Genomic DNA, 26,217 nt, shown 5'->3' with positions numbered 1-26,217 from the left:
CATTGCACATTTGGTAAACAGAAATGATCCAATTATCCACCAATCTAAATCTAATTGTTTGATGAGCCAGTGAAAGAAAGAAAGAAAGAAAGAAAGAAAGAAAGAAAGAAAGAAAGAAAGAAAGAAAGAAAACTATTGTTTGTGTTGGGATTACATGGCATTATCAGAAAATCCGTGTTTTTCTTCCCACCCCTCACTCCACTGAATTTATTTTATTTGTTTATTTATTTAAACTCAAACATTTTATTCAGACTTTGACTGGCATCACATCGTAGATCGACTGGAACAATTGAACACAAGCATTTGATTCCGAGCTGCAATTCAAAACGATCCGTTTGACTTGTCATGAATGTTACCAATCTTCATGAGTTATGACTTTAATACATATATTTTTTATTTGCCTGTATATCAGTGACGTGGTCAAGTCCTAAATCCAATTTGGAGTAAAGCTCTGCAGTAATTATAGAGGACTGAAAGGCTGGATGCCACCTGAGCAGCAGGCTATGAAATGACTTAATAAGGCGTCACTGCACAAACACGTGTTCCTACAATTCTGTGATTAAACTTTAATAAAAAGAAGTTCAATTTGTGTAAGTATAATTTTTAATATTTTCTATACATACATATTTATATAGTGTACTATATAGACATATATACTATGTGGACAAAAGTTTTGGGACACCAGACTTTTCTGGCCTTAAAAGCCTTAACAATGATTAGAAATGCAATTCTAAATGTACTAGTTCTTGTTGCTATAATGAGATGCGGTTCAGGTGCTATAGGTCTATGTGAGAATGTAGTATGTGTGTGTGTGTGTGTGTGTATGTGTGTTTGTGTGTGTGTGTGTGCAGCTGCTTTTCCCAGCTGCTTTAGTCTCAGGTTGATTTAGACTTCAGGCCCGGAGTCTCTGACTGGCACAGAGCCAGACATTCCTGCACGCTGGGGCTGGTACGATGAGATTCAAGGCAAGGCGACACGTGCACAAAGAGCGTGGTCTCACACACACACACACACACACACACACACACACACACACACACACACACACACACACACAAATAAATAAATATATATATATATATATATATATATATATATATATATATATATATATATATATATATATATATATATATATATATACACACGCACGCCCCCTTAGTACAGAAGTAGGAGGATATCACAGACATTGTGAGCTGGACCTTATCTTCATGAGCTTTAGCCTTGAATCTCACATCATAGCACCTGTCTCTCTCTCACTCACACTCACACACACACACACACACACACACACACACACACACACACACACACACACACACACACACACACACACACACACACACACAGGGTGATGGCCGATCACGTCGCTCTCAATTGTGCACATTGACGCCATTTGTTCAGATCTCATGTTTTAAACACACCTCTGCTCGACTCCTGAAGAGGAAAGTCTTTCTAAGTATTCAAATACTTTACACAGAATGAAGCAATTATATATATATATATATATATATATATATATATATATATATATATATATATATATATATATATATATATAAAAAAAGGTAAATACATAAAAAAAAGTGAACAAATAAAAATGCCATTGAAGATCAATAGTTAAAGGATGTTTATGCAAGCTATAAATAATAATGATAAATAATAATTAATAAAAAGATTTAAAAGACAAACAAAAAATCAAGTAAATATGATGTTTTAGACAGACTATTTTTCTCATGATTTCGCATGTTCAGTTTTTTTCACTTACTGTAATGCAAGGTTCACACGTTTTTTCATGAAATGGGTGTGATTTTTGTTTTGATTTCATAATCCCAAAGGCCCTCCCCACACACACCACTTTGAGCACGGCAAATATCTTGACGTGAAAAAGATGAGGTCACAGAAACGGTTTGTTCCATTGCCATTTCCATGTCTCTGTCCCTTCTGCCCAAGTGCCATGGAGTGTAGCGTTTTGCACAAATTGTTGTCAGTGCTGACTTCAAAGTGGGAAATGCTTTCCTCTCATGTGGTTCAAAACAGTGTGGGGGAGCAGCAGGGGGCCTCCAAAGGGTTAAATGATAATAGGTGCACGCACAAGGCCCCCTGGATAAAAGATTCTTTTTAATTATACAGAACTAACCACCTCCACGCCGGTGCCAGACAGACTGCAATAAAAATAAAGAGAATCTCGGCAGACCTATGTGCTCTGTGTGTGTGTGAGAGAGAGAGTGTGTGTCAGTGTGTGTGTACATTTACTTCTGTCTGTATGAGTATTGTTAACAGACAGAGGGGCCAGTTGGAGTCGAGGGCCTTCAGGACATGGCTTTGTTCCTGTGAGCTGATAGGCATATGTCTGTGTGTGCGTGTGTGTGCGTGTCGGTGTAAGGTTGATCTCTCTCATATGTGTGCCATTTCCCCAGGCCCACAGGGAGGCTAGCCCTGAGAGAACGGTTTAATCGTGAAAGAGGGACAGGAAGTCAGAGCAGGGGTCAGACTGAAGGGTTAATCAGAGACACATTTCTGCACTCAACACTCAAGAAAAAATAAATATATGAGATATTCAACTGAGTTCTTACATTGTAAAACATTTTACTTCTTTACTAATTTATAAACAATGCTCTCTTACTAGCATGCAATATCAGGTGATACTATGAAATTTAAATGTAAATGCTAGCTAGACAAAATGTGCCTATATGATGCAAGGTGCAAATGTCAGCTCTTATCTGGTTGTTGTTCCTCATGATCAGCCTCTATAAAAAACTATTGTGTTTTTCCAACGCAAAACAAACACACAATGATCCAGGCTTGATCCATGATAATAATTCATGTAGCTAGCTTCTTATAAAATCAGCTCCATGAACATGCACATGAACTAGCTGTAGCTAGCCTGGTGCTAATCAGTTCATCTATAGTAGCAACCGTTTTCTCAAACTAAATATATCCCAAGGCATTTAGTGACTGATGCACAGAAATTTGATTGATGTGAGGTAAATGTACTAAAGCTGCATTTCATTTTGATCTGAGATAGAGTTTTTTAACAATAATTTGTGCTACATATTCTTTGTGGCTTTATGCCTGTTATTAACTGCTCTAAGTCAAATGTTTATTGCTCATTAGCTTGGATTTAATCCAACTGTTAGAAAAATTGTTAGGAATATTTTTAAGTGACCAACTCTTGTGCCTTGTCATGTGTCTTGAACTCTTTATAACATTATGAATGTGCTCGTAGCTCTTTGTATGGAACTTAGATATTTTAAAGAGGTTTGTTTGAAGTCAGTTATTCTTTTTTTAACCAGAGTGCATTCTCAGTAAGCATTTCCCCTTCTTTCTTTCTCTGTTTCTCACATGCATGCATACACACACATATACACACACAGTGTGTTGCAGCCCAGTGAGAGAATTCACTGAGGGAGTTTAATAAAGAGAAGCTCTGTCCACCTCAGCCCCAAAGAGCCGCCTAATTAAACACCCAGGCCTTTGTGGCCCTCATACGTGTATCTTTTCCTGAGAGAAAAGGATAGTGTGCTTTTTCTTTTCACTATTTCTGTCCTGGCGGGAAACAAGGCTCCTGACAGGGGTCACACAATCACACATTGTTCATCAGGTAAATGGCGATTAGCTCCTTGTCTTTATGCTTAGTGCTATATATATATATATATATATATATATATATATATATATATATATATATATATATATATATATATATATAAACTGTGGATTGCTTCACTTAACAATCATATCGCTATCCTATTATTCAGACGATCTAAATGAAGCCAATTAGCGCAGCTTTGTCTTTAGCTCTGAGCAATTTTTATTTTTTTAATTCAGTGAACGACGATTAAATGCAGTATTTCATTATGCTCACACTCTCACTTTCGGCCAGCCTTGTACAACCTAGCGCCAAATAATTTTCTTTTCCTTCCCACTGTTTTTTTTCCCCTAGATAAATATAGGGGTGGCTAATTGAACAGAGATAACACTCCTAATTTGCCTCTTGTTAGATGTTTTCTGTTGTCTCCCAGTGCTCTTGTGATCTCTTATGCTAAAGTCCCTATTCACGCGTTGACAATGCCGAAAAAACAAGCCGCTCCGAACAAGAATGTGTTGCCAATTAGCATTGTCTGTCAGGCAAATAGAGCGTAATAAGGAAGGAAATGAGTGTGGGAATGTGTGTGCAAGAGAACAAGATTGCTTTTTTGCTCTGTGTTCTGTGTTTTTTTTTTCAAAGTGCACTACGCTAGCTTTTTTTTTCCCTAGCAGGATTAGAGCCATAACAGTCTCATCAAATGCACTTGGCTTGAGCCCAGTGCGATGGAGCCTGAACTAGCCTCATCCTCCATTTAGAGAGAGGCTTTAGCTGATGAAGATCCCAGCACGCGAGAGCGGAGATAAAAGAAAGCGGTGACCTGACTCATTAGCCCCCTTTGATTTAATATATTGACACTTGGATACAAATAATTCCATTTAGTGTGCTTGGTTGGAGAGGTTGTATAGGGGGGGTGGATTGAGTTGAGGATCAATTTAATTAGTTATGAAATGTGACTTCTTGTCAGGAAGCAGAATAAATGCTGACGTTAAATAAAGTCATGCGCAATCAGAACAATAAAGCTTTCGCAGACCCCGTGTTAAAACTTAATGACGCACAAAAATGGGCCTAATAAGCTACAACCTCAGCAAAGAGCTGTGATGGGTTTGAAATTAAGCTAAGTGGATGGAAGCAGAACTGTTAATGTCGTTTAAACAACTTCTAACATTGAGAGTATAAATACTGACCCAGCATTCGAGAAGAGCTAGTGGTGCATCTACAAATTTACCACTCCAAATGTGATCATTTTCCAGCAACAGAATGTCACCTGAGTGTTTTATTCCTCTGACATAGTTTTTTTTCATCCATTTAAAGTTATATTTAACAGGTTTATTTTTGCCAGTTTGACCTTTCTTGTCACTTTTCTTTGGGAAGGTAGCTCAGTGGTTAAGGTGTTCTGATCAAAAGTTTGTAAGTTAAAATCCCCCACCATCAAGCAGCCACTGCTGGGGCCTTAACTTTCAACTACTCAGTTGTATGAAAGAAATAACTGTAAGTAGCTCTGTATAAGGGCATCTGGTATAAGGGCATAAATAAATAAATAAATAAATAAATAAATAAATAAATAAATAAATAAATAAAAAACTAGTAAACGTCTGTCCCGAAGATGCCTGAAAAAGGTCCAGCGTGACCTGTGTTACTGTTATATAGCATATACACTGGAGACTCTTTTCATTGGTGTCTCATCTCAGATTAGTCATAATGCATGTTTATTAGTAAACTGCCCAGAAAAAAAGCATTAGAGTGCATTTGTTTAAACCTGCACTATTGTCAGGGCTGCAGTTGTAGAAAATTAATCAACACCCTCTGTCCAATTAGAATCCAGAATTCAGCATCACAAAAGTACTACAAAATGACTACAAAATGAATATATTTGTATAGGTAAATTTTTTAATTGCATGAAATATAACCATAACTGTAGTGGAAGAGGAATGATACACTGAGGGACATACAGTTAGAGGAAAATAATCATTTTTAGGGTACCGGCAGAATCTCTGGTTCATGCCGTCACCCTGCACATTAGTAAACAGATGTAATTGTGTGTAATTCTGCAGGATTTCTTGCGCATTGTCGTAATTAACAGCGCAGCATTGTGTCCCGACACCTCAGCAGCTCAGCTGCGCTAATGAAGGTGCTCGCCGCTTTGTCAAGGCTGTCACATGAACAGTTGAGACGTGAGAAGTCACACCTGGGTGTAGGTGGCATCGCCTGGACGAGTTACATGAAGGATTTTCTGGTAACGTATGCCTCAGAAATTTCTTTAGCTGAAGCAGACGAACAAATGCAGCAAAATCATCAAACGTAATGGCAATGCCTCACGAGCGCAGGACTGATAAAGCTGTAGGTTAGGTCCGGAAGAGCTATAAAGCACAGACTGTTTGGGGTTTAAGGCGACCACCTGCCTTTTTTTTTCTAAAAAGCAAGCGAGCGCTTGAAAAATATCTGGCAGCGAACAGATCGTGTAGTGTCAAGTGGACTCGGTTTCCTCAGTTTCCCTTGCTCTGTTTTCTCAGTTAATGTTGAGCAAACTGTTTTGTCTTTGCATTGGCTTTTTAACACAGCCCCTTCAGCAGCCGTAGTGGGGGCACACACACACACAGATTTGGAAAAAAAGTAAGGGAGGGAGGCATTAATAGTCTCTACTGTGTGTGTCCAGCCGGCGGTTTAGAAAAGGGGCCCGTGTTTTCTTAGGGCTAGGGTGGCAAAGCAAAGCATTCAGCCCCTGCGCCTCACGGCACAAAAAAGGGCTGCTTTGTTTTTTGGACAGGGGCAGCCCAGAGTCTTAGCATTCCCTCTCTGAACACAATGAATGGCCCGTTTTGTCCTTCGTTCGATTTTCATAGACGATGAATTGTCTTCTTTCCCCCCTTAGATTTTTTTAAAAATCATAATTATTCCGACCTCGTCACTGGGTGTGCGCATGACATTCGAGTGCATTTTTTTCGGGTCGCGGCTGTGCTCATGTGCCTGCAATAAAGTCTCGAGCTCAACAATCTCAGCTTTCTGCTGGACAACAGAACAGCCTCTGTTGTTCTTGCAGAGGCCCCAGCTGCTTGGAGGCAATTGTGAAGCCACTGGCTCAGACTCTAGGCGCAACCCCACCGAATCCCCCACCCCCCCAATCCCCCCCATTGGACCACAGGAAGAAGAGGAAGAAAGAGGAAGCGATTCTCTCCGTTCTCTGTGCGGTTCCTTTATTAGATTATCGTGTGGCCCGGTTCCACATCTTCCCCCTCGACTCCTGCCTTAGAACGCAAGATCGTTTGTTCATTAGGCTCCTAAAAGCTCAGAGGACGCCTGGACAATGTTTCAATGAACAAACTGATATGTGTGGTTTGCGAAATCGGGATTTGAAGAACAGATGGCCAGAAAATATAGGGTTGTCAAAAACTACTATACTGTAACATGCTTTAAAAAAAAAAACAGGTGATAAAATTATTTGCAGAACGAAATTATGCCTAATATATGGTTGGGGAAATAAAGAGCAATAACAAAAATGAAAGTCTGTCCTGCAAATTTCAGAGAACATCCGACTGTCTTTGACACTGGAGACTCCTTCCATTAATGTTAAATACATTTCCCTTATAGAAAGGTTTTCAGTATCGGAGCACCTGCTATCCAAATGCCTGTAAACCAGCTGTTACTATGGAAACTATTAGAGCAAGTGTTAATATAAACCTGTGATTTGCAAAAAATGTCAACACCTCCTGACCAATCAGAATCCAGAATTCATTTTTTTATATTGTGAATAAAAGATGGTTCCTTTTTTTTTTTTTTTTTTTTTTTATATATTTCATCTTTAGTTAACCAAATTTTTATGGTCAGTCATAAATTCTTATTTGTTTCTAAATAATTTATTTTTTTTATTAAATATTTTTTTACATTTGTCATGTCTTACGTGGGATACGGCATTGTTTCTAAGCATGTAAATTTAATAATATTTATTTTCATGCCATTTCATGGATTTAGAATGGATTTTTATTCATTTATAGGTATTATGATTTAGACCCTGACTTACTTTTGTATTTTGTATTTTTTTGTCTGGTCTCTCATTCCCTCATTACCTATGCCTTTTGAATGAATCCTCATGGGTTTCTCCGCTGTAATTTTATGACCGCATGTTATCCAAATGCTGCCTTCTTTATTTTATTCTGTTTCTAAATCTGGATAAAAAAAGAAAAACATTCTGGCAAAGATGGCGAACTGATCTGCAGTTAAAAGGAAGGAATGTAGCGAGTGATATGAATTTGCAAAATTTTACAGGAGGGAAAGCAAATAGCTTAAAAAACTATGAAGGAAGTAGGGTGTGTTAGTGTGGTAGCTCTCTGCGCTCAGCACAAAGCAGTTAGAGGACGGAGCCTTAGGCTCATCTTTGATATTTTATATGCAGTACAAACCTAATTGGCTTCAATATTTACAAAGATAAAATTACATTTCGGCTTCTTTGAGCAGTGATACCAGAAATCGCCTTAAGTACGCATTTCAAAACACACATTCTACTTCTCCTCCATGTTTTATGTACTTGGATTGTCCCAAATTACTCTTTTACTCATTTTCTAATCACCAGAAAGAAGCAGCAATTTTTTTTTCTTCCTTCTGAAGAATTCCTGAATTATGATAAGAAAATAGAATTTGCTCTGGTCCTAGGACTTGTTATGGTTGTTCTCAGCCCCTGGTTTGAGAGAGAAAGTCAAATCGGAGAAAGGGGGAACGGGGGCCAAGCTTCTTATTACCAGCCCTTGGACTTAATATAGATATATTGGAATGGCTCATTTCCAAGAGAGCTTGTTTTACTGTGTAAGGAATTAGTGGAACAAGAAGACGTCTATTGGTTATTCCTTCACTCTGGCCGAGAGCAGGGTGGTGTCTGGTTTCTGTGCATCTAACCCCTGTGCTTTTTACACACACGCACAAACACAAACACACCCATGCACTGACCACGGGACACATGACACATTAGTCGCTGTCAGTCCAAGCTTTTGTGCACTGGCCTGTGGTGCAACACACATACAAAATCAATCCCCCCCCACACACACACACACACACACACAACCACACCCACTCACTCTCAGTGTTTGTGCAAATGCAGGCCGAGCCGGATTGGGATTGTAAGTGTGCTCAGCTCTTGTAAATGCTAATCTTTTACCTGTCAGTCCAAAAATACTTTAGAAGTCGATAAAGTCTTAAAGATGGCGGTGGGCTTGAGGCTTGAGGAAAGGGTTTGTGTTTGTGCCACACAAAGCTGCTTTGTTGTTAAACCCAGAGCTGTGTCCGTGGACCGGGAAGGGGGGCTCCTGTAGTGCAGGAGAGAACAATGCCGACTAGTTGGCGGCAAGGAGGCGGAAAACCGAGCTTAATTCCGGCCCTGCGTCGAGGGATCAAAGTCCCACTCAGCCGTATCGATCCACATGCCCCGATTGCCATCAGGGACTGAAACAGCAGTCAGCGGCTCCACAGAATACCTGCCACATTGATAACGGCTCTCTCTGTTTGTGTGTGTGTGTGTGTGTGTGTGTGTGTGTGTGTGTAAGCTTACTTATAATGGACATCTAAGTGACAATGTTCAAATCAGAGTCACTGTTTAAATTACATCACTGTAAAACACAAATTGAGCCTGCATTCATTCTGTTGGAGGAATAAAGGCATCCAGATGAGACCCGAATGAGAGAAAGCTGTTCTCCTGAAATTTTATCCAACATTTAAAAAAAAAAAATAGTGGTTTCATTTGCTTCATACTTTCCTAAAGGTTTTTATTTGTGGTGTCTATACGGCACATGGGAGTTTTTAGCAAAAGTACGCTCTTACTTCGAAAAATACATTCTTGCTCTGCAAGGATTGATTCTACAGAAAGATATATTAATGGACAGACTTCAAAATCTGCCCTCAGACTTCCATTGTATATGAGTTTGAGTAAACCAGATTACTGTTCTGGTTTAAATGATCGTCTGTGGTAATCAGACACACACGCACACTACAGATGTGGTACGTAATAAAATGTTGAAGTATGACTTTAACTGATGAATGACCTGTGACGTGAGGCTAATATGTGCTCGGGGATCTCTGAGGTTATTTTATGAATTGGTTTTCTCTCTCTATCCTGGTGAGCCTTCAGAATGTTCTCTGCCGAGCGCACGTATATGGTAGCGGAGGCCGTGTTCCCGCTGCTGCCGTTCGCCCCATGCATTAAGCTCAGGTTGCCAACTCCACTGGCATTCATTCGCCTTTTCAAAACACATCTCTTAGGAGGATTTGCATTTCAGATGTTCAGGCTCAGGCAGCTCCAAGCCCCTCAGGGAGGAACACGTAAAATATCTATGTGTACAGTAGCACTGGAATCCCTGTTCTTTCCAACTAGAAATTCAGTTTTTTTTTTTTCTTTAGAAGAAGTAGTGCTGTTGCATATCACATCTCTCAGACAGTCTTGATCTCCTTTCATTCACTTTTAGTGGCAATTCTTTCAGCACACATGTTTCACAAGTGGCATCGGAGCACACGTGGGTGTGTTCATCATTTTTAACAGCGACGACTCAAAGAAGATAAAAGTGAAAGCGGGAGAGCGGGATGGAGTGGGAAAAGGCTCTCCTCCCCACCCTTTATCTTATCTTGTCAAATTTGAAAAGCATTTTAAAGGCATGTTAAAACAACTCATCCCCCTCACCACCACCTCCACAACCATCACCACCAGCATGGCCATTGAAGACCCTGTCTCCATTTTTGATACAGAAAGAGTGCAGGAAGAGCATGATTTTAGGGCAACTGGTGCTGAAGGGGGACGTCCCCTGAGTCTGACTTGAGCATGGATGCTGACAGAGCACAGAGATTGGCTTAGAAATTATTTGCAGAGTATACACACACACACACACACACACACACACACACACACACACACACACATATACACACACATATACACACATATACACACACACACACACACACACACACACACACACACACACACACACACACACACACAATATAATGTATGGACAATCCTCCGCATAAACATCTTACAGATTGTATATCAGTTCACAAAAATAAAATGCTATTTTGCCTCCATGTACACAATCTGCCTCAACAGTATAACTGGCTTGACCCATGTTTCCTGACCTTAGGATTAGCCTCTGTTGTAAACCATTACTGAACCTAAGTGCTGATGTCAACAGTTTCACTAACAACATTGATTAATCCATACCTTCCTATTTACTCAAAGCTTTTTTTCTGCTCCATGCCACATGATTTTTCTGGTTGTTCAACCTATGGTATAGAGCACAAATATATGAAACTATATCATTGTCTATCGCTGTCTATGCGGTGCTGTTGAATTCTGGATTCTGATTGGTTAGGAGATGTTGAGTCATTTTTTTACAGCAGGAAATCATAGGATTATATTAGTAAGATGCAGATGAGAGACTAAAGCCAAGGAAAGACTTTATATTATTCATTCTAAATTAATGGATTGTAGAAACCTAGTCCTATTTTTCCAAGCACCTATTAATATTATATCCATTCATACTGTAGTTTAAGATAAAGCTACAATTCTATTACACATTTCTTTCTTCCCAGTCCACACGACTCCCGTCTTTATCTGGAATGATTGCCACAGATGTTCTTTCCCAACTAGTGCGAGTTACATCCTCTTCAGGGACAAACAATAGCACCTGTTCCTCATAAGTCGCAGCGAGGGCTCCCTTCATGTATCTTTAATGAAGCTTTGTGGGCAGATGGCAAGAACCCGGCACTTCGGGATGGGCGGAAAATCGGGAACAGAGTTACGATGGGAGCGTGTTTCACCCGTCTCTTACATCTGCTCAATCCTGCTACAATCAAACAGTGCAAATAGTGAAGCAAGTGTCTTCAGCGGTCCACTGCGAGGAGGCTGTTTTTCGAGCAAGACAGGAAGCAGTCAGGAGGAAAAGATGAAACGCACAAAGAGCAAAGTGACACAGACAGATTCAGATATAATAAGAAACTCTCTAAATGTGACGCGATATGCAATTTATCAAAATCAGCCTGTCTGAGTGCAGGCACTTAATTCCATTCTCTGTCTATCAACAGTCAAAGCAAATTGCCAACGATAATCTTTAAATCTATACCAGCATTGTCTGCTCAGCTCGGCCGCCATTCATTAATTGACAACCCTCAAAGCTAACCTCCTCTAATAGCCCCCTATTTTGAAGCCCCTGATTTGATTTGCCACTCACTGATGTGCCTTGTGTAAATTAAAGTTTAATGTAAAGACCTCATTACTGGAAATCACAAGCGATCAAATAGAGGGCGGTTTATTCTCTGTTTTTATCCGTCTATGTTTCCCCCTGCTGTCATTCCTTTTTTCTGATTCTTTTCCGATTAAACTGTGTATATTTTAGAATGTAAAACTGTCCCATAGATTTTTGTATTCAAATCTTTGTAAATGGAAATAGGTTGTTGTTTTAAGAATCAAGTATTTCTCTGTCGAAAGTTGACTTTTCAAGTCGCTGGACGTGAGATGACACGTTGGTGAATAGTTGCATGTTCGTTCCACTTTGAGAGCAGATGTTTTGTTGAATTTTCTTTTTTCCAATTTGACAGCGATAGGAATAAAGATATAGCTGATTATGTGTGCCTTCAGCCTTAATAATGTTCGACAGGAAGCTGCAGGAGGGAATCTAACACGCACATCATGTGTACCGTATTTGAAAGAGCAAAACATTTTGCACTTATAGTGAACACCTGCGTAAAAAATTTTGTCGATTAACACCGGCTTGTGAGGTCGTTTACAGCGACCTGTTTCTCTTTCCTTTCTCACTCAGCACATTTTTAATAAAGGAAAAAAGTCATTTTTTGCACCTGATGAACCAGAAAACCATCTTACTAACAGGTATCTAACTCCAGCTTAATGATAAATTTGTACTTCCAGAGTTTAAAAGCAAACCGAAAAGTGTATTTTATTTACTTATGTTTGTGCTTAGTAGAAATCATATTCTCTGGATCAATCTCAACACTTGTTAAGCACCAAGGGACAGGGAAACGAGGAGTGGGGAAATGGGGAATGACATTTACATACTAAGCTTTAGCGTTAGATGCTGGAGGAAAGCAATAGTTTAGTGGCTATCACATGTAGACCTCAGCTAGAATGGATACCAGATTTCTTTTTCAGACATAACGGTGGCACAGAGCAGGTTGATTTCATGCCCCAATGCTGCGGCAGTAATTGCACCCAGACGCATTTTTATTACGAGTTGATTTTAAAGAGACTTCAACGGCGAAACGCTCCGTAACGTGTTTATTTTGGTGGGGCCGACCTTTATTAACCTCGTTCTCCAGTTGGATCCCCCCCGAGGTGGGCCTGCCCGGCTGGGCGTTAAGTCTCGCAGGCCCACAGTAGCAGGACTGCAGCTTATCATGCATATTCAGGAAGTAGGGGATGACAGCTAGATTGGGTCCAGCAAATGCTCTACAAACATATGGGTTTCTAAGCTGCTGTGGCTTGTTCCCAAAACATACTTTCTTTCTCTTTGTCTCACTTTGCATGGTTCTGTTTTTCCTCTCAATCGATGTCCCGCATGGGACATTAATAAAAAGTTATGTATACACACACACACAAACACACACACAAACACACACACACACACACACACACACACACACACACACACACACACACACACACACACACACACACACACACAATTCTCTTCATGGATCCTGATGTAGAATGTGATGGCAGGTTAGTGGAACGTCGAGGATGAAGATGTTGAAGGTTAATAACAGAATAGAGAAGACATCTTGATGGTTAATTGGCCAGTGTTGTGTCCCATTGAAAATGAAATACCTCAAACAGGATAGGAGCTTCAGGGATTTCCAGGTTCAGTGCTAAAGTGCAGCTGTTTTTTTTTTTTTTTTTGTTTTTTTTTATGGGAATACCTTCACTTTTAATGTCTATATAAATGATTTTTCAATATTATACAATGAGCCTGATATATCTGCCAGGGTCTTTTCCAGTCTTCCGGATGTGAACGACCTCGTCCTAAGGGTACGCTTTAGTCTGAAGAGAATCTCAATTATGGGTCTTCGAAGACTGTTTTTGCTTTAGGAAGTTACAGTTGTGACAGTTTGTCATCCCCCTCAAGGTACACTAAGTCTCCCAGTTTCCCACACTAAACCTTAACACTTTACGAGTAAACTCTGGTCTATAAAAGAACAGAAAAAATCCAACACTCCCTCTATATGTAGAAAATAGGAGAATTTAAGCATGAATCTGGCCTTTACTACTTAAGCAGATAAAAGGAAAGACATGAAGCCAAAGCTGTTTAACCTCTTTATCTTCTTTGGCTGTATACATATGTGTGTGTGTGTGTGTGTGTGTGTGTGTGTGTGTGTGTGTGTGTGTGTGTGTGTGTGTGTGTGTGTGCACATGTGTCTATGTCCAAGTTCTTCTATCTGACTGGCGGGTATTAGGTGGAAGTATTGTAAGGCTGTGGTGGAGAACAAGGTAGGGGGTTCTGTCGGCTGTCAAACGGTGTTAGGCTTTCGTGTGATCTCTTTTCTCTCTGTGTTCAGCAGGTCCAGGGTCACATGCCTCCTCTCATGATCCCCATTTTTCCACACGACCAGCGCACTCTGGCTGCCGCCGCCGCCGCCCAGCAGGGCTTCCTTTTCCCCCCAGGCATGTCCTACAAGCCAGGTATGGGCTTCCTTTCATCATCTGTCTCTTTATTGTCTTTCCCTGTGCAGCATTATAACTGTGTCTGTGCATAATTGTTAACAAAAACTGTTCTTAAATTTCTGTTGAGATCAAACAGAGTTTATTACAGATATTTAGTTACTCATTTATATTTATTACAGAAAAAAATTAGTTATGACTACAAAAAAACATTTTTGCCAACAGATTAAAAGAAAAAAGGGTACAATTTCTTTATACTTTATGCAGACTTAAAGTATACTGTATTTTTATTGTTTGTTTGCTTTGCTCACTCAGTGAAGATGCACTTAAACTTTTTGAGCTGCATTTTAATGGTGAAAATATCGGCCACAAGGAGTAATTGGTGTCTACAAAAGAACATTAGTCCACTCACTGGGACTATGTTTAATTCCTTTTCAAGGTTAACAGAATCTCTTTTATCTACTTACTTAGAGGTAAAACACTTTTAAGCAACACTAAATAGCCATTTGATCACATACCACACGGGACACTTTGTATCTGTACAAGCACTAATTGTAGTCCATCTGTTTCTTTGCACATGATTTGGCCTACTTTTACCCCATACCTAGATGGACCCAAAATGACCACCCTTGGACCATCACTTTATATAATAAATTCTTAAGAAAAACATAGCAAAAAATGTACCAAAGGTACAAACTGCATGTTAGTAATGGATGCACCACTGCAACCTGCCAGATGGCAGCCAGGGAAATTAGTGTGTACTCATGTTGTAATTTGGTAATCCTTGTTTGGGCATCATGACCGGTGGATGTCCTTTAAGGCTGTGAATTTGTAGTCTGTGATGTTTGTCCCTGTTCTCACCCCTCTCTGGAGAGCCTTGCAGTAGAAACAAAAGCATCTGCCATGCCAGACAGTGATGCAACCAGTCAGGATACTGTTTACGGTTTGCTAATAGATGATGTTGGATGGATTGTGGCCAGAATTTTTCTGAGGTCATCCAAAAAAAGGAGTAATTTCACTGACAAATCACAGACATGGAATGACCAGTAATGAACTTGGAATTCCTATGAAGCCCCTTTGATAATCATATATAGTTTATGAATATATTTGCCTCCCTGCAAACATAGGTTTTCCATCAACACACCAGAAAAGGGACACAGGCCCAGAAAATAATGCATTCAGTATCTATGCGGGCTGGAATGTAATCAGTGTATCTCTATTTCACGCTCCAGGAATCTGCTATCCATATTAAAAGCACCTTAAACTGTCCATAGATGAATGTAGATTCAGCCTCGATCTAAATCGTTGAACTTAATTGTTATGAGGAGGCACACTGGAGAAGTTTGGTATAATTTTATTTTATTTTGCACAGGCCAAAAGTTCTGTGAGCCCTCATTGATTTAATTTAGTGCATAGCAAATGGTAACCTGCTCTCAAGTGTACTGTTTCCCCTGTAGGGTGTACAGCCTCTGGGAGCTTTGCATCTACTACCTGTCCTGGCACGTTCTCCTTCACCTTTTGTGAAAAAGAGAATTGCTCCTCACGCAAGCATTCCAAATCTGAAAACAAATTTGCAGGAAATTGCTACAACATGCAGACTGACTTCATGCCAGGCCACTAACCCTCCACCCAAACCCTCATTGTTCTCTATCACTTTGTGTAATTTTGCTTTGTGTAATAAAAAAAGCTAAATCCTGTCATGATGAGTTCATGTGTTCAGCGAGTCAAAGGTCTGTCCCATATTGTTTCATCTCTCTCTCTCTCTCTCTCTCTCTCTCTCTCTCTCTCTCTCTCTCTCTCTCTCTCTCTCTCTCTCTCTCTCTCTCTCTCTCTCTCTCTCTCTCTTCTTCTGTTGTCTATTGACTATTTAGCCAGTGGGACTAGTACAATTCTTAGAAAAGATAATTTCCCTGTTTTTATCCCCTTGCTGAGTTGTCTATAGATATATCCATGGACCTGGAGGATACAATGGAAATGGAAATTAAGAACCAAGAGGGAATAAGTTCATATGGAAGAATAAAAAAATGGAAGAAATATAAATTTTTGTCAGAGCAGGCTGGCCATCATAGGGCTACATCTTATTTGGCCTGCACTAAATTTGAAAAAACATTTGTTGTAAGCATTACATCAAAAGAGAAAAAAATTACAGTAAAGAGATCAGAGTTGGGATAAAAGGATCAGTAGACAGCAGGTGAAAGGCAGAATATTATAAGGTGGGGTAAACCATCTAATAAATTAACTATAAAGGTGAGCGATGAAAAAGAAAGTCAGCTATTTTGAAACTAAAGAGGCATGACAGGTTGAACAAAGAGCCTGGGGGGATTCTTTTCCCTGTTTGATTTTTTAATATATTTGACAAGACTATTATTATTTTTTTAACTACAAAAAACAGACGCTATAATAAAATTGTTTGTGTGCACAGAGCACCTGCATTATTCATAAGTTTATAAAGCAGTACAAAGTGGAAAAGTCTAAAAAGTGACCCACATCATTAATGCCCAACATGGCTCACAACAGGATAATGTGATCATATGAGGCTGATGCAAAACTCCCGCTGGTGCTTCTGGTGCACCATATGAGGAGAATCCAGCCCAGCATCGAGGTCTCAGCAAAGGTCCAGCGATGATGACGTGCTGATGAGATCCAACCCAGCTGTGAAACTCCAGTGCTTCACTTTCTTTCACACTGTGCCTAATGATCTGGGCATTTTTACTCATCCTTTACTTTTAGAGACAAGTGGAGAACAGGGGTGACACTGCTGTGTGTAGACATAAAGAGTGAGCCTGTACTGCTGTTAGAGATGCAGATTTTCCTCATGAAGTCCTCAGATTGTGTCAAGGGTACAATGGCTAAGAGAGACCCAGCAGGCAAGAGGAACATGACTACCAAGAGGGTCATACCATTAGAAATTCAAACTCTACATTTTTGTGGATCATTAATTGATTCTCCATGGTATATATGGATACTAATACTGGTATCATTATCATGCATCCCTTGTCTTACATAAATGCATAATCCCTGAACCCTACCCTAAACAAATAAGCATGAGTAAACTCAATCATAAATCCTTTTTAGCAAAATCAAAAACTCCCTGAGAGAACTGAGGTTCAGAAGGACTATCTAATTAGCACAGCAGCTCTTTCTCTTCTTGGAGGCCATACTCGTGGTTCCCTGGTTGTCTCTGGGGGTAATACACTCCAACCAGGCCCTGTGCCAAGTTGGCAGCCCAAAATGGACTTGGAATTTGTGGTGTGATACCTGACTGAAACAAAATCCTCAACACAGCTCTTCGGCACTGCCTTTATAGACCATTATTCAACTTGGACCCCTTTTACAATCTCCTCTGCAAAAAGGAAGACAGTGGATTATTGTGAATTAAGCAAGAACACTTGAGTTTTTCCTTTTATGCTTGATGGAGTTTAAGGAAACTTGATTTGATGTTATCAAAGGGAAATTGCAAGGGTACACTAGTTAAAATGTGAAAAGCATGTATTACTCTCATGCTTTACCCTTAATATCATTAGGCCTACTTGCGCTGTTGTTAAGCTGTTATGGCAGCACGCTGGAACTGAACCTTTCCAGTCCTTAAGAATTGCAGTGGGTAGAGGTGTCCAGTTAAGCCCCCAGGGTGACATCATAAGCTCCCACTAAGGAACCCTGCTCTGGAGCATTATCTTGGCACTCACATGACCAGGTGGTAGCCTAAGAGTGACAGAAATGACTTGGAGACAAGAAGGGAGTGTTATACAAAACTAGATTCCCTTTCCGAGACAGACAGACAGACAGACATACAGCATTCTGGCAGCTTGCCAAGGTGACTGGAGTGTCCACCAGCCACCCACAAAAATCCCTACATCTCTCAGCATCCAATTCTGGCTCCACATCTTTAGCTGGCACCCGAACTGCCAGGGACTCACATGACATCTCAGGTCCTTGACATCCACCCTGGGGAAAATGAAGGAGAGAAAAAGAGGGCTAGAGTGAAAGTGAGCTAGCACTAGCTCAGACAGTAATGACGCCCACTCTACCCCTCTAATGGCACTATTTGAAATCACTTCAATTGCATGCTTTATTCTCCTTCGACCACAGGCCAGGATTGAATTTCCTCGCTGTATCACAATGTGCTGTGCTGGACAAGATTGAAAAGTGAGTGAGCGAAGGCGAGTGTATATACATTTACCCCCATGCCTGTGGCTTTAATGGCACCATATGTTAGTGAGAAGAAGTGACAGGCAGAAGTGAGGTCTGAACCAGAGCCAATTTCCTTCTATAGGCACGCTTCAGTCAAATCTTGGCCAGACTGCATCCTGCCCACTGCTCCACTGTATTAAGCTTGAGAAAGAAGTTATGTACACCAGCAAAACACTTCATGCACAATTAACACTCACTTTTCTTTTTTAAATACATGATACACAGGTTTAGACACCTATACTCTTGACTGGGATATGTGTCTTTGATTTTAATGTTGTGCTTTGCATTTACCTTCGTGTGAAAATTTCTTTCCCACCATACCAGGACTCATGCTAAGAAAAACACACCGTGGCATGTGAAACAATAGAGGAATATGCCTAAAGCCATGTCAAGTGCTTGAGAAGACATAATCCGTATACAAGTAACAAAGAAAATACCAGATATTCTGAAGCAACCGAACAAACACAAACCATTCTGAACACAAAGTTGTGAAACAGAAAGACTGAAAGACAAAGTGAGTGAGAGAGAGGAATTATGAAGAAAAGAAAAATAAATAAAAAAAGTAACAAGAAGGATTGAAATTGAAAGACATTTTCGAGTAAATCCCACGTGTCTGTAGCCAGCTGACTCTTTTGTGAGAGCAGATGTTTGGGCTGGGTGCCGAGGCTGGGTGCAGGCAAGCCCACAGGAACTGTGTTGGCACTTGCCTCAGCCGTTCATTGTCTCAACCTGTGCGTATTGTGTGTTCTCCCCCTCCACCTCCACCTCCACCCACCACCCTGTGCTTTTCCTTCAACAGGTGATAACTACCCGGTGCAGTTCATTCCTTCCACAATGGCAGCTGCCGCCGCGTCAGGACTCAATCCTCTTCAGCTCCAGGTATGTACAGTCACAAAAGAATGTAGTGGCACCGAGCCAAGCCCTCGGCATTTAGCAAGTGGAGAACCAGCTGTATGCTAAGTAACAAGCGTGCGCTAAATTACTCGCACACCGGTTCAGCCCTACCAACTTAACACTTTCCATCTGCAGTTCACTGCCTTTTTTTTTTACGTTTCTAGACCCATAGTTTTCCCACAGGAGTTCGGAGTTAGGATGATAAGTGTTTTAAGAAAATGGATGGTTGAGGTGAATCTTCCAATGCTGTAATTGTTTAAGAACTGGACAGCTTTTAGAAGAGCTTGATCACAGCATCACTAAGGAAATTAAACAATTGCTGTTTGTGTTTATTGAAAAATAATCACAGCTATATACCAATAACTCTTTCTAGAATTGTTCTCGAGATGAAAGTTTATTAAAAGTCATAGATTATTCAGGGTAGCTGATGTCGGATGAAGTTCGATCCTAATTTCCGCCATGCTTCTCTGCTGGGAATGTTAGTACAATAGTGCAAATATTTTTATCAGTCATTATGTGATTATTATAATTTTTTTATATTCATATTCCTTCTTGAAAGAGATTTTTTTATTTCCCATTCTGATCAATATACTTGAAATAGTTGTGCAGAATGAAAGTGGAATTTTTAAAATCGCTCTTTTAGAGGAAATCGTCCCAGATGCTGTTGTTTCAAACCTGGATTAAAATCTACAAAGCACTTCAACTCAAGACTAAGTTCCTCCCATCTTTTAAAACAAAAGTAAACAAATACAAAAGAGCGTGAGGGAAAGACACTAGGCGAGCTAACGAGCTTGTCGAAAATTACACAATCTCTTTTTTTTTTTTTTTTTTTTTGCCAGACAGTTGTTGTTTTGTCAACAACCACTGTAAAGCTGTTGATAGCAATTAGACATTAAGCTTCCTGATAGCAGGGATTGTTGCAAAACAAAGCTGAGAATGGCAGAGGGAGGAGGGAAAGGCAGAGCGAGGGGAGAACATACCTTTTCTTCTCGCTGCTGCAGGAGGAGTACTATTCGTCCTTCGCAGCTTATCGCTCTCAGCATTAATGAGGCTTGGCAAGTCAGAACAATGCGAGCAGCTGGGCCTTCACTATCACGCTTCTCTGTGAAGAACAATCAAGTGCACGAAAGGTGTGGGATGAGTCTATTCATGTTGAAGTGTGTGTGTGTGTGTGTGTGTGTGTGTGTGTGTGTGTGTGTGTGTGTGTGTGTGTGTGTGTGTGTGTGTGCGTGCTGGTGGTTCCAGACTTTTAAAAGAGCATGAAAGAGAAAGTGTGTGTGTGTGTGTGTCTGTTTGTGTGGGTGTGGGTGAGTGTATGTGTGTGTGTGTGTGTGTGTGTGTGTGTGTGTGTGTGTGTGTGTGAGAGCTTGTTTTGCTCTGGAGCAAGCAGCAGTGCCACAGTGTAGGCCTGAGGCCTGCGTTCTCTCTATTTATAGTGTTATGATGGGTCAGCTCAAAGCTTAGATCGTCGTATATCTCAATCTCCAAAGCTTTCCACTTGTTCCTTCATTCAGATAATGGGTTTAACCCTGGGAGTAAGCTGAACCTGAGCCACACAAGTCAAAAACCGATCTTTAGACTGCACAGTAAACGAGAGAGAGAGAGAGAGAGAGAGAGAGAGAGAGAGAGAGAGAGAGAGAGAGAGAGAGAAGAGAGAGAGAGAGAGAGAGAGAGAGAGAGAGAGAGAGAGAGAGAGAGAGAGAGAAGAAAAAGAGAGATTGAGAGACCGACACATTCCAGATATTTGACACTGACTTAACCTTAGCCAACCGTTTAGTTTTCCTTAAGGCTAAACTAAAAAAAAAAAATCTTTCCATAGGCATAAATCAGATACACCCTCAACTTTCAATTAAAACACTAACAAAGTTTTTACTGCAAATGATGTGAAACATTTGGTTATTGGTATCCTTGATCAAGCAATGTCACGTGATCAAAACGTGATCTGTATTTGTGGTGTGGTAAAGAGAAGTTACTGTTACTGTTAGTTTATTTCAACTGCATCCCTAGGGGTTTTATTTATCTTACACCACAGCAGTTTACGAGCTAAACAAAATAAAGCTATAATTTGCAGCAACATGACCCTCGGTGCTGATGATAAGTTAGTTCAGCCTAACAATTAATATAGCTGTATCCACAGTGACTTCTGAGCTTAAAAAAGCAGAAAAGTACCTTATAGTAACCCTCGCTCATCAAATTCACACTTTTCCACTTCGAAAATTGGAATACTAAGATTGTGATAATATCCGTTACTGAGCCAGCGACAGAGACGATTTAATTCATGCTTGTTGTGGTGAAAACATTGTTATCCGTCCTCTCAATGCCTCTCAATTCTCTGAGCTGAATTTAGATACAGAAATGTCTGTGAGAAAACAGCACTATGTGCGTTATACAGTACGTGTCACACATCAAGCGAGGACAAAAGAGGCAGACAAACAGTCCTTTGAAAGAGCGAAGAACAGACAGATGCACTTAAAGGATATAATTTTGTGGGGTGAGGAAAGGAAGTGTGACTTGTTCAACAGTCAACAGCCGCGAGCACACGGTTTTATGGTTGGGAAAAAAAACAAACAAACAAAAATAATTATAATAATTATCATATATATATATATATATATATATATATATATATATATATATATATATATATATATATATATATATATATATATATATATATATCTTTCACTTACACTAGTACAGTATAATAAAGATCCAACAAAGAAGTGTTATTCTTTCTATTTAAATCTGTCAAATTTGAGCTTGCCTGCTCCAGGTTGCTGTTAATGAGGTGTGAGCATGTGTGTGTGTGATTATCAGTAATTGTGGTATCAGTGTGCATTCAGTCGTCATGCATCACTGATCCATTTGGAGCATGTGACCTCACAAGCAGGAACCCTACTTCCTGTGCCAGGGGATACGCCCACCCATCACACCATTGGATCAATGGGCCTGTCTAATCAGAATATTTCTGCTTCTCTGTCTGGCAAGGTATCATTTTCCACAATTTGCTAGATTTAGATGTATCCTAGAATAAAAAATGTTGATTGGAAAGGAATTAATTCCAGCAAAAAAAAAATTTATCAACGAAGGAAAGGGCAACTTTTCTATAGTCATGCACAAGTAACGATATGACGTGGTCAATTGTTTCATCCTATATTGATCGACACCATTGTAGACAAATTATGTATGATGCTGAAAATCCTCTGATGCATAAATCCTATCCTCTGACTTTCATTCAGAATCCCTGCTTACAACTTTATTCTCTACCTGCAATTAGTTCCCACTTTAAGTGAGAAGGAAGTAACAGAATCCGTTGGGTACTCTAGTACATAGAAATAGCTAGTACAGCTAGTTAATATTTTCCTTATGTTTTTTGATAATAGCTAGTGTAAAGGGAGGTTTGTGATATAGTTTAGCATTGGAAGAAATGCAGTATTTATATGTAGCTAATTGTATTTCTCATTGCAACTAAAAACCTATAGCACTTAATAAACACACAAAAGTGACAAGTGAACAAGTGTAAATTTAAGATTAATGTCACTTATAATCTTGTCGTATCCTAACAGAATGTGAGTGAGACATTAAGATCTCATTCTCTCTTTTCTTAGTGAGACCTAACAAAGGCTTTAGATTCAGAAATGAAAGCGGCCGGGAGGCCTCGGTGTAATTGGCTTGTCAATACACTTTTCTCCATTGGTCAAGCACACTCACACACACACACACACACACACACACACACACACACACACACACACACACACACACACACACACACACACACACACACATACAGACACATACAGACACAAGCGACTGTCACTGCGTGCCCCTACACACAGAGTAATTTCACTCAATGCTTCTTTGACAGATTGCTCCTCAGCAAGTCACTGGAGAAAAGCAGATCGAGCCTTTCCTCCAGGCCGAATGCCTCTCTTCATTAAGGCCCACTCAGAGCTTGGGATGAGCCCGGTTCGAGCAGCAAAACAATGCCTCTGTCCTAAAGTGTCTGTTACCTTATTAATACTGACACCTTTCACCCCGAGGTGAATATTGTGTTCGACTTGTAGAGCGGCATAAAAGGAATTATCCTAATTCTACAAAAGAATTGCATTTTATTTTTTGCCTCTTTTGGATTGGCACTTAATTTGCCAGGGTGCAACATCACCTTTCTTCAATTGCTTGAGGTGAAAGAAACAATTTCCTTAAAGCAATGTCGTGTATCTGCCTTGTTTTTTCAAGTTTATTGCTGGGTTCCAAACAAATCCAAAGTATTCTTTTTTCCCTCACAACAGGCCTGCTTTTTATCATTGGAAGCAGACTTCTTGGTTTAAGTAGTTTTAAAATAAGCATCACTGGATAAAGCAGAACATCTGCATCCTCCCTTTAGCGAATTACAGAGAACATGACTCTAAACAAGTCAACTGACATCTTTCTCTCTGCTTCTTGTTATTTTATTTTATTTTTTTTGTTTGTATACGGTCATATAACATATAGGGGTAGATTTACAATCATTTTCCTGAAACTTTAAACAATATTTATTTCAGCAGGAGCAAAAGAATCTCTTATGGCTCCTATTAGATTTGCTTCATCTCCTAATTCAAGTCAACAGGTAAGAGTGGGTTCCAGCGGTGGTGAGCAAAAAGGCATTGACTGTGGTATTAGCAGGAAATTTGAATCATTAGAAGATGACCTTTTTGAGAAGAGTCTATAGAGGAGATCAGAGAACTTGAGAGACTAAAGGACTAAAGCATAACAGCATAACAGTATTATTAGTTAGAGGCTGTAGCAGGGACTATATCCCACAGCACTGCTATCAGTAGGTAATCCAACAGCATTGTGGGCAATGCAGAAATGTTGGTGAATGAATTTATTTACCGAATAAATCTGGTTGCTCAGGGTGGATTTTTTCTTTCTTTAATGTGTTCCAAAGGAAGTGGTGAAAAAGAGGAAACCGGGTGTTATCTTTTGTTTAGATGCTGAGGTCTCCATGTTCCGGATACGAAGCAAGAGCTGAGGCCAGCTGCCATGGCCAGCGAGTAAAGCACTGTTGATTTTGAGATCTAGAAATGAGAGTGAACAGCTGTTTAGGTTATTGAGGAGGAGAAGAAATGTGTGTGTTTCGCTCTAGAGAGTTAGCCAGAAGCAGAGAGGCACTGGGAGGCCAGCACTGAGGCTGTAATGGGATGGAAAGATGGGCATCTGGATAGATGGGGTAGTTGAAAAAAGGACAGATGGACAGACATGCAGGAAAACATTTTTAGGGAAAGGGAGAGATAGGAGTAAAAAGAACTACATGAAGTGTAGAAAAGAAAACACATAAATAAGGAAGTAAACTATGGGTGTTTGAGCTTTATCAGACAGTTTGGCTATTGTCACCCAGCAGGGCAGCGATTAGAAGCATAAAAAGAAGTGCGAGAGGGGGAAAGGGTGGAAGAGTGAAGAAGGGCTGAGCCGGAGGGGAGATGTGGGAGCAGGTTGGTTGCCAGCAGATAAAACAGATGTTGGGCCATACTGGAAAGCACTGGCGCAGTGCACCAGAGCACGGCCGCTTCTCCTCATGACATCTGGGCCAGCCTGGGTCTCCCTCCCCCTCATTCCCTGGGCACCAAGCCTCAACAAGCCTTGTGGCAAATGAGCATGGGGGTTCCTGCTGGTCTACCCCTGGCACTGCCATACAGCCATAACTTAGGCATTAACCTTTATTTATGTTCAATAATACATAAGAGAATATGAGATTTAGCAGTTACACTCTAGTTTACACTCATTCTAATACATTATTATTTATTCTAAAATGTTATTATTATTTATAGCAACAGCTTATTCACAGGGAATTAATGGCAGATAGTAAGAGGCCTGTATAACAATATGTATTTAACATTTTTAGAGGGAGTCTCCAGTGTAAGCACTTTTTAAGGAAAGGAAATAAGTTAAATTCAAAAACACAGTCTTTAATAAATACTAATTAACATTCTAAAAGTGTAATAAAATATTTTTTTGTATATGCTAGGAGTTTCACATTGCATCATTGACAAACCCTGATTTGTTTTATTCCTTACATAGACAATGCTAAACAAGTTAAGCCAAACCCAGTGTTAATTTCATGACAAGTTTACACATTAGAATCTCTTTTTGTGTTGATTATCTATTATTATCTGGAGATTTGCTAAATCCTACAAATCTCAGACCATCTGTCACAGAGCTTAAAGAAATAGAGAGCTATCCTTTCACAGAGCTTTAACAAATTCGAATCTGTTGCCCTCAGCACATGAGCGCTTGACTAAAACCACTTCCCAATAACTGTATAAGCTTTGCGTTTTCCTGACCTGAAATTTCAATGACAATCTCTAGCTCTGCAACTGCATGATGTATACCAAATGCGTGTGCTATATTATAAATTTTTGCTTGCCTCCGTGTTGAGAAAGCTGTATATTGAAGTAAAGCCCCTTTGAGGTTTAAAGGTGAAAGCATTTTTTGGTACTATAGAAGTGTTTTAATGTGTCGAGTAGTGCCGAATGAGATTGGGGGAGGTTGTAGGTGCAGTAGGGTGCAATCTATGGATAATGTTGTGGCAAGCAATGCGAGTGCAGCTGCTCGTTTAACCTCTTTGCTCTCTAGAGGGGTTGCTTTTAATTACCAGAGGCTAACAGGCTGACCTTGGGCCAGCCCTTGGCCATTTGCATTCCATGGGTTTGAGAGCAGAAGTGTGTCTAAATGTGTGAGTGTGTATGTGTTGCTGGAGGTATAATGATGGAAGCAGGTAAGGTGAATGTATTGAAAAGCTCAATTTCCCAAGTCTTGCTCTCTGTCTAAGTAAGCTGTAGAGCAGAGAATCATTTAATGCTCAAGTGGACAAAGGTATTACCTAAGTTGCTGGTCTGGATCAAGATATTTCTCCACA

At 40.0% G+C, this 26,217-nt stretch overlaps 1 protein-coding gene and 1 long non-coding RNA gene across 20 annotated transcripts in view; one reads left to right on the top strand and one right to left on the bottom strand.

Moving 5' to 3' along the window:
• Positions 1-26,217, top strand: part of sox6 (SRY-box transcription factor 6) — a 152,278-nt gene that overhangs the window by 94,107 nt on the left and 31,954 nt on the right. For 11 of the 19 annotated variants that reach the window (XM_083558476.1, XM_083558474.1, XM_083558487.1 and 8 more), the window contains 2 exons: positions 14,132-14,255; positions 19,225-19,304. In XM_083558476.1, coding sequence (XP_083414602.1) covers positions 14,132-14,255; positions 19,225-19,304 — 204 coding nt within the window. The remainder of the gene's footprint in view (positions 1-14,131; positions 14,256-19,224; positions 19,305-26,217) is intronic. The other 8 variants (XM_083558472.1, XM_083558475.1, XM_083558473.1 and 5 more) reach the window with 1 other exon arrangement.
• On the bottom strand, positions 15,993-19,830 carry LOC310735679. Its single transcript, XR_014536351.1, has 2 exons — positions 17,238-19,830; positions 15,993-17,199 (listed from the first exon to the last, which is right to left on the bottom strand). It is a non-coding gene; the product is annotated as an uncharacterized lncRNA (long non-coding RNA).

Source organism: Silurus aristotelis (assembly GCF_946808225.1).
Source record: "Silurus aristotelis genome assembly, chromosome: 13".
Lineage (NCBI taxonomy): Eukaryota > Metazoa > Chordata > Actinopteri > Siluriformes > Siluridae > Silurus > Silurus aristotelis.
The sequence above is the reverse complement of the archived record's forward strand: the minus strand, read 5'-3'. Positions and strand labels throughout refer to the sequence as shown.